This window comes from Macrotis lagotis, chromosome 4, assembly GCF_037893015.1.
Source record: "Macrotis lagotis isolate mMagLag1 chromosome 4, bilby.v1.9.chrom.fasta, whole genome shotgun sequence".
Classification (NCBI taxonomy): Eukaryota; Metazoa; Chordata; class Mammalia; order Peramelemorphia; family Peramelidae; genus Macrotis; species Macrotis lagotis.
This window is the reverse complement of record NC_133661.1, coordinates 115,459,615-115,468,953: the sequence shown is the minus strand read 5'-3', so window position 1 is coordinate 115,468,953 and position 9,339 is coordinate 115,459,615. Positions and strand designations below refer to the sequence as shown.

At 43.2% G+C, this 9,339-nt stretch overlaps 1 protein-coding gene across 2 annotated transcripts in view; it reads right to left on the bottom strand.

Moving 5' to 3' along the window:
* ZSCAN2 (zinc finger and SCAN domain containing 2) overlaps positions 1-8,833 on the bottom strand; it is a 29,688-nt gene extending 20,855 nt beyond the window's left edge. Inside the window, exons 1-2 of one of the 2 annotated variants that reach the window (XM_074233925.1) lie at positions 8,787-8,833; positions 6,289-6,780 (exon numbers count right to left, since the gene is read on the bottom strand). In XM_074233925.1, coding sequence (XP_074090026.1) covers positions 6,289-6,697 — 409 coding nt within the window. In that variant the 5' untranslated portion in view covers positions 6,698-6,780; positions 8,787-8,833. Of the gene's footprint in view, positions 1-6,288; positions 6,781-8,009; positions 8,137-8,786 lie in introns of those variants that run through there. The other variant, XM_074233924.1, reaches the window with a different exon arrangement.
* Positions 8,834-9,339: the final 506 nt, after the last annotated feature.

The following is a 9,339-nucleotide window of genomic DNA, read 5'->3' as shown; positions in this document are numbered from 1 at the left end:
GTATGGAAGGGTTGTGACTTGTGTTTATGGAGGGATTAAAATTAGAGATCCATTAAAGTTAACCAAACATGGCAATATGGTATGGCACACGAGTTAAACAAAAATACAAATACCTAAATACAAAGTGAAGAATTTACTCTCCTTAGATTGAATTAGTTGAGTTGGGATTTAGTCTAAACTTAATTATTTCCCCAGGGCTAAGTTACACATTTTCCCTGAGTCCTTTCTTTGATTCAAAAGCCAACCAGACCATGCTTATTTTAGCCATGTTTCTGGTCTGACCCTGCCTTCCACTACTAGGAAAAGAAAATAGTTTTTAAGTAACTAGTTTGCCTCTCTCAGAACAAAAGTATCCATATACCTTCTCAGTTTGCCTAAATGAGCAAGCAACTATCTGCTTGCTTCTTCTTCTTCTTCTTCTTTTTACTCTGCTTGTTTCTTTCTGGAAACCAGATAGAAAAGCTCATCTTTATCCATTCCCGACATGGTTTTTTAAAATTATTTCATTAATTTGGTCAATGTCTATCAAATACAAGGACCTGTGGGGGATACAAAAATGGATAAAATAATCATTGTCCTCAGTGATTAAGTCTAGTAAGGGAGATAAAACTTGTTAAAGCAAATAAGAGAGGTACAAAGTGTGAGGGGAGTTCAGGGTAGGCCAGGTTCAATTATAGGAGCAGTCATTCAGAACCAAAAGAGAACTCGGAGATGTAGCCCAGTCTCTTAGTTTTATAGACTATGGAGACAGATTCAGAGAAGTCCGTTCCCTTGACCAAAGAACTAAAAACTGAAATGAGGTTCTAGTGGCTTTTGCCACTAGAGTATAACTGCTGAGAGTGCAGTGGCTGTGGGAGGGTGGGGCTGAAGTGAGGAAGGCTTTATGGAGGTAGCATCTGAGTTGGACCTTAAAGAATGGGTAAGATTTCAACAGGAAGAGATTGGGGGACTGTACTTCAGTTTGAGGAAACATATACAAAGCCACAGACTTGGGGAGAATTAGGGGAGTAGAAAACAGTTCAGTTTTGCTATAACAATATATGAAATTGATAGAAGAGTGGAGAAGATTTTCTTTTCCTTTTTTTTTTTCAAGAAGGTTTTCAATACATTAGTAACAGGACTAAAACTGATTTAACTGGATAGTAGTACAGAATGGAGTCAAGATTGGAAGATGTAGACAGACAACCCTCTTTCAAACTTCCCTATTTCTGTGGAAGGCAAAAATTCTTTCCATTTTTTGAAGTTTGTAAATTTGACTTTATCCTTAATTCTTCATTTTCTCCTACCCTACATATCTAGTCAATTGCTAAGTCTTGCCATTTCTAACACCATATCAATTCTTGATCCAGCCCAATCTCTCTACTCCTCTAATCACCCCCATAATTCACGCACTCATCACCTCTGATCTAAATTATTGCTAGCCTTCTAATTCATCCCCCTGTGCAATTTTTCCCCATTCCAATCCACTTTCCAAATGATGATTGTCTTAGTAGGATCATATCACCTATCTGCCTCAGTTTCTTCATCAGTAAAATGGGGATGATAATAATACCACCAACTTCACAGTATTATAATTCAGATAAAAAAGACAACCTGTAAAGCTGTATCCCAAGAGCATAGATGAGAAACTGAAAACAGAAGCTTGCCGAGATCACCCAACTGATGTCTGAGCCTAGATTTGAACTCCAATTTCCCAACTCCAGATCCACTGCTCCTCTGTGCCAACTAGCTGCCTCTACACAGAAAGAGAAAAGAGTCAAAATGACTCATTTCATTTATTCTATTACTAGAGATAGCTCAATGTCTGGGGACTTCTTTGTGATGAATTAAAGGTGGTTTTTAAATTTATCTTGATGAAGAGGTCAGGAGAATCAAGGAATGAGCAGAAAACTGTTAATGAAATACATGGGAAATATAATATGAAACCTTCCTAGAAGTAGATCATCAAGCTAGAAGAGACCCCCAGAGGCCATTTAGTCCAATCAACTCATTTTATAGATGAGGAAAGTGTGCCTCTGGGTAATTACATGACTTGCTCATACAAAGGCTATGAGAAGATGGGACAGGATTTGAGCAGAGGTCCTCTTGATTCCAGACCAAGAAGTACATGTTATACTCAGCACAGAAAATGGAGAACTTCAGACCTGTATAAAAAAGCTGGATGTCTTCCCCAACCCTTTCAATTTTCACAAATCCATTCCTATCCACCCCAGCTTTCCTAGAGCTGCTTCCTCTGGGACTGGTCTGATTCCCACCCCTTTCTTCAGTCACTAGGAGCTTAGGGAGGGAAGGTAGTCTGAAAGAGAATTACAAATGAGATAAAAGGAGGAGGAAAACCTGGCTGATCATGATAAAAAAAAAAAGGATGAAAAAAGGAGGTCCTGTTCCTAAATACTGGCAGATATTATTACACCAAGGAGAATAAGCACTCAAGTATTTTGTTAAATGTCTTTTTTTCCCCTTTTGACCTTTGCAGGAAAAAATAAAGGTAGTGAGAAATCCTTGGGAAATACAACTCAGCTCCAGCTACAAATCTGAAAAACCTTGAAAAGAAAGTGAAGTGTTCCTGCTTTATGAATGATGCCAAAGATGTTGAGGAGGGCACACCCAAAAGTCCCCTAGGCCTGGACCATTCAGTATTCACATAAAAGATCTTAAACCATCTCCTGCTTGTTCCAGTTTCTTGCCATATTATTCATCCCTTTGTTTCACTGAACCTAGGAAACAAAAAGTCTCTGGGTTCACTAAAACATGTTAATGTTGTCATGGAAATGCTAGATAGAAAGAAAATAGTTAAATTCTGTACCTTTCTATAATAAAATGCATCATGAGCTATGTTGACCTTGTGAAAAGTATAGTATAGAAAAATTATGTCATCCCCATGGGAAAAGCTTTCTACCCTTTCTGTGAAGCTGTATCTGAAAAACTGCCTCCCTCTACCAAACTTTGAATTGATAACAACCATCTGTGGACCCTGTATCCTGCCAATTAGATAAAGACCCACTGGGAAGTTCCTACAAGGTCGGAAACAGAGGCAGAAGCCCAACAGGATAACAAACTTGTTAGCTCTTTGTTACCCAAAATGAGCCTTTATTACCCCCTGAACATTCTGATATAATCCTTTCCACTATGCCTATGTTGACTCCTACACCTTTCACAGTATGTAGGTTATCTCCTGGACCCCTATATAACTCCTATTTTTTCCCTGACCTTGCACCTGAAAAATAAAACTTATCTGTGCCTTGTCACCCTGAGTCTTGAGTCTTTGTGAAATTCTTTCCTTATTTGAAGCTTAGCTCATCATCTAAGCCCCATAACTACCACTGCTCCTCCTCTCCAAAGAAAGAGAATTAATGTTCCCCATAGGCCTCACACAAATAGAAGTGTGAGCCAGGCAAAAAGCAACACAGAAGAAAAATGAGAAAGACTCCCTGACCTCTTTATTTTTTCTCCTTAGGGTCAGGATCTCAAAGACTGTATATTCCAAAGAGTGGCTGCTTCTCCACTTTTCCTACACTGTATAAACTGAATGCTCTTGTTATTCAGGTGTATAAACAGCTGTTTTCATGAAGGTCACAGGGAACACACATACTGTGGTTTTTCTCAGGCCCTCACACAGCCTTAGAGATAAACTTCTATCTTCTCACCTTGACTTCACTTTGGGATTTTCCAACTGTTAGAGAACTCCTCTTGTAACGAATTCAACTTGCCTAAAACTGAACTCATCTTTATTACCAAACCAATTCTCTGACTTGTATTGGAACTATCACTATGATTACCATTTCGCAAACTAGAAACCTGGAAGATCACCTCTGATACTCTCCTTTCTTCCTTTCATTCATCACCATATCCTGGCATTTTTTCCTTAAGTATGCTTCAATTTCACACCATTTTTCTCTCTTTCTACTGCTACCACCCATTCAGACCCTAACACTTCATGCCTTATGTTCTCCTTCCCTGCAACTGAAATTCCTCCTGTATTCAATTTCCAAATGAATTTTACTAAAACATACCTTTTTATCTGTGTTTAAAAAACAAACACCAAACCTGTCAAACTCTTCTAATGTGGTTTGCAAGATTTGACATAAGTATCTGGGATCTTGTCCTTCCCTATCCAATTTTATTTCTTACTACTCATTTTTTTTAAAATTTGATTTCCCACCTTAGAAGGGACTTTTTTCAATGTCTCATACCAGTTTTCTCATTTTACAGCTAATATATATACCTTATACTCCAATCAGCAACCTCACTGCTGCTCTGATCCAACCCAACAAGCACTTACTAAGTAACCACTATGTGTAAAGTCAACTTGTGAGATCTACCTGGGCATATAAACTCAAATTAAAAACTGGATTGAAGAGTCAAGGAGAAGGTGGAATGACATTCTACTCTTCCTTTCCTCTACCCTTCCAAATCCTAACCATCCTTCAAGACCCAATTCAAGCAACACTTCCTCCATGAAACGTTTGTTAAAAACTACAGCTCACATTTAAATTCTTTTCTTTGAACTATTAGTCCTATCATCAGTATATAGCTAGGTGCTTCTTTATTATGCTCATTTGTTGAATTTCTCCTGGCAGTCTGACTCTAGCTTCATAAAGGGCAAGATCCCTCCCTTCCCATTTGATTCCATCTGTATCTTCTACTGCAATGGACACAAAGCTGCTTAAGATAAAATAAGAGGCCTCTCTGATTCCCTAGGTCATGATCATCCTTTTCTCCCCTTTGGACTTCAAGAAGCACTTTGGTTTGTCCCTCTCTTTTTACTTACTCATATTGTTGTGCATTATTTCAATTTGAATTGCCTGCAATGCACTAAGTAATTTTTACCAATAGGATCTCATTTGATACAACCCTAAGAGGTAGATGTTATTATTGTTCAGTCATTTTTCAGTTGGGTCTGACTCTTCATGACCCCCATTTGAAGTTTTCTTGGCAAAGATACTGGAGTGATTTGCCATTTCTTTCTCCAGCTCATTCTATAGGTGAAGAAACTTAGGCAAACTGGAATAAATGACTTGTCCAGGGTCACACAGGGTCAAATCACATCTGAAATGATTTGAATTCAAGTCTTCCTGATTCCAGGCCCAATGTTCTATACACTGGTTCTTTTTGCCTTTATTCCCCCATTTTACAGATAAGGAAACTGAGGCAAACAAGGGTTGCCCAGGTCACACAGCTAGGAAGTATCTGAGGTCAGATTTGAACTCAGAAGCAGTCTTCCTGCTTCCAGGACCTAGGCTCTATCTACTGTACCACCTAACTGCCTTTTATTATACCTATTTTACAGATAAGGAAACTGAAGCAAAAATAAGAGATTTCTCCAGGGTCACACAGGAAGTATCAGAGGTCAGATTTGAACTTAGGAAGATGAGTCTTCCTGCTTCCAGGTCCAAGACTCTAGCCACTGTGCCACCTAACTGCCTTTTATTACCCCCATTTTACAGATAAGGAAACTGAGGCAAAGAAGGATTTGAAGTGTCTGAGGTCAGATTTGAACTCAGGAAGATGAGTTTTCCTGCATTTTTACCCCAAGTTTATTCATTGGCCCATATACTGCCTCTAAAGGGGTCTGCAAACTCCTTGAGAGTAGTAACCAGAGATGTCTCAATTTGGTATCTCTCCCAGGACCTAGCACAGTGCTCTGTACATCACAGGTACATAAATGCTTACTAAATGGCTACAATCCAATAACCAACCATACCACCCTGGACATTGGAAGTATGTGCTAACTCTGCCTGTTAGCCATTTTAGAGTCCCATCAAGAACAGGTTAGGAATTACTAAAGGGTTGCATATATACTTTAGAAAACCTGATTATCAAATTAGATCATTGAAGATTAGAGGCTTAAGAGCTAGAGGGCCTTCAGGATTATCTAGTCAAATCCCTTCATTTTTCAGAAGAAAACTGAGGTCAACAGAGGTTATCATTTATACAAACACCTTTCATCTCTTTCCATCCTTATCCCAACCTCTCCCCCTCCAACTCTCTTAGTAAGTGGCAGGTCCTTGATTCCAAATACAGTATCATTGCCTCTTCTTGGTTACTTATCATCTGCTTTCTGTCTCATTCAAACAGAGTACAAGGAGAAAAATGGATTATGAGTTTTCTGGTTATGTGTTATCTGGTTATATGAGCTTTCTCAGAATTTGCTAATGTTCAGCCCTCGACCCACACTGTTTATGCCAAGGAAATGATTTTAGTTACTCTGATTCCTTCTAATTACTTGATTTCCAATTTTAAGGCAACCTCCTCCTTCCCTCTCCCAATAAACTTCTGATATCTCACCACTTTCCCGAAGAGTTTGGGTCAAGTCTTCCACCAGAGCCACGGCCTCCTTGCTGCTCTCTGGCCGATGCTCCCTCAACCAAGCCTGAATCTCTCCGGGCAATAGAGTCAGCATCTGCTCTTTTGTATGCAGTTCTGGCCTTAACCATCGCTGACAGAGTTCCCTGAGTCTGCTAAGAGATTCCCTGGGCTCAGTGGCCTCCTGATACTCAATTTTACTTTTCATCTGATGGAAGGATTCAGGGTCACAGCGGTCCCCCTGCAGGGTTAAGCCAGTCTTCCAGGAGTTCTCATCTTCCAATATCATTGTTGAGGCCTCCTCTTCCTCCTCCTCCTCCTCCTCTTCCTCTGCTGTTCTCTGAGCCAAAGAATCCAAGGCGGCAGTCATTCCTGGGACTTCTCCAGCCATTGTCCAACTCTGGAGGAAGATGTCCCTCTAATTCCTGCTTGCACTTGAAGACTCAAACCTTGACCTTCTCTGGGGAGTCACTTCTAAGAGAGATTTGACAGAGTGAGTCTGTTAACAGAAGTAGCATAAAATAATTCCACTTGCACAGTCAATCAATCAGCAAGCACTGGAAATATAAGGAAAAAGTGAAAACTACCCTCAAGAAGCTTACATCCTAAGAGGCAAGACAACAAGTACATATAGATAAACAGACAAGTCATAAAATATGTACAAGACAAAAGTAGATAAGGCACTAACAACGGGCTCCCACATCGGGCTGCAAAATAATTGTTACAAAGCAACAATTCTTCTCTCACTTGTAAAAGAACAGTCTATGCTTGAACTCAAATTTGTTTCCCCGTGGAGAGGCAAATTCAAAACTCCCACCAGCACTTTACAAGTCACAGACCCAATTGCTTCCCCCAAGGCCATAGGACGGCTCCTGTGGGTCAGTGTCTCGACCAAACATTCTCTGGCACTTTTAAGGACAGCGAGGCTGAGCTCCCTAGCCCTGGCTCTACAGCTCCCCGGAGTCTGCGACCTTGGACCACTTAACTGTGGCTCAAACTTCTGCGACTTCATTTCTCCACCTCCTAAGGGGCCAGATAATGATACTTAGTAGCCAGGGAATGGGAAAAATAAAAGCGAAGTCCAACACCCAAAGCGCTCCAGCTGCCCACAAACCCACAGAATCCCGCAGCGTGAGCGAGGAGCCAGAAGGGGCAAATCAGAGCGGACGAACCTCAAGCAGAACCCCCCGCCCAGGGTAGCCGCTGGCAGAACGGGGGGCCAGGTGCGCGTCTACCTGGCGTCTCTGCCAGGAAAGGACTTGGCGGTGCCACTTAACCTGTTCACTCCGTCTCACACCTGTGCAAAGACAGGAAGGCTGGGGACCGGCCCCGCCAATCTGCGGAGCCCCCGGCTCCAGGAGCCTCCCAGCCCCCTCGGGGGACACCAACTTTCCTCCCGGTGGCTGCGGGACTCGTCGGGAAGCGGCGCTGATCGGGGGCGGGGGCAGCGCTAGCAGCACGCCGCGGTCCAGGGGCGCAGTTACATAAAGGAGGCTGCGTGGAAGGGGGGGTCCCTTATTAAGGGGAGGCTCAGAGGGAGGGGGGCTTGGGGACGCAGAGGGCAGTCCCGCCAAGTGAAGCGGTCCGGCGCGGGGGGGGCAGGGGCTGCGCGGGACCCCCGCCCCCGATGGGTGGCGGGGCCCGTTATTCCTCTGCCGCCGCACCTCCCGCGCAGAGGGACCCGCTCTTCCCTCCGGACTCACCGTGGCTCGAGGGGCCCGGCGGCCAGCGGGGCTGGGGGCGCTTCCCCGCGAAGGGCGCCCGGGACGCGGACACGGAGGCGGCGCGCGCCCCCGGGCTCAGCCCAGCTCCCGGGCCAGCTCGGGCTGGACGCTCGGGCGCTGAGAACAATGGACAGGAAAAGCCCGCCCCTCTCTTCCCATGATTGGTCTTCGCGAATGCGGCCCCGGCAACTCTCCCCGACTATTGGCGGCGGCAACTATCAAGTGGTCTGGGGTGGGCAGGGGATTGACTCGCGAAGCGCGAGGGGGTTATGGGAGATGTAGTCTCAGCTCTGAGGCTGCAGCTTGCCGTGGGCTCTGAATTGACAGACAGGCGATGGGGAGACCCGGGTTTTGTAGAAGCCACGAGCTGGCCGGTGGTATACTGAGGCAAAACAATTCTAGATGTGTTTCTGCTCCCATATCATCTATATGTAAGGGAAAAGAGTGCTGGCTCTCAGGTTAGGACCCGAGTTCAAATTCTCCTCCTGGTCCTCGTGATTAGGGGCAAGTTAACATCGCTTCCCTGGATCTTCGTTTCCTCCTCCAGGCAAGAAAAGAATGAGAGAGATGATCTTTAAAGTCCCTCTCAGACTTAAATGGACTGATCCTAAAAATGAGACGCATACATTGGAATCAAGAATTGTCTCTAAATACCCTTTCATTTCCCCAATTTCTACGAATGCTGGGTTAAGCAATTTCAGGCAATATTTTTTAGATCAAATCACAGTATCTGAAAAATAAGTTAATGAAAAATACCTCACTTCTGTAGGTTCAGACCTTCTTGGACATGCAATGGACAGAAGACCGAATCTTTGCTTTCCCTAGGGTCCCCTCACTCTTTATAAAAACAAGAGAGCAGCTGCCTGGAAAGCTCAGTAACTGGAGAGGACTGGTGATTGAGATGGGGCTTCTTTAAGAAGCTGTGATCCAATCCCAGCCTTGGACTATCTCACTGGCAGGGCCAGCTGTCTAGAACTGTAATTTTCTCTCCAAGAAAATGTCTTCTCCACCTGCTAGCTAATTCCTGAAATTTCTTTTATGTATGGACACCCAGAAATAGTTATGGGTTGACTAAAAAACAAAAGGGTCATCTCAGAGCCCTGCCACTTTGAGATGAGATTTGGATTCTTCCTGTGTTTGACAGTTACTAGTTGTGTGGCCATCACCATCATTTTCATTACTAAAATTTATATAATTCATTAATGCTTTAAATAAGTTATCTAATTTGAGTTTCATAACAATACTATTTTTGTCTCCATTTTACAGATGAGGAGAATGAGATGAAGATAAATGATTGTCCTGGATCACA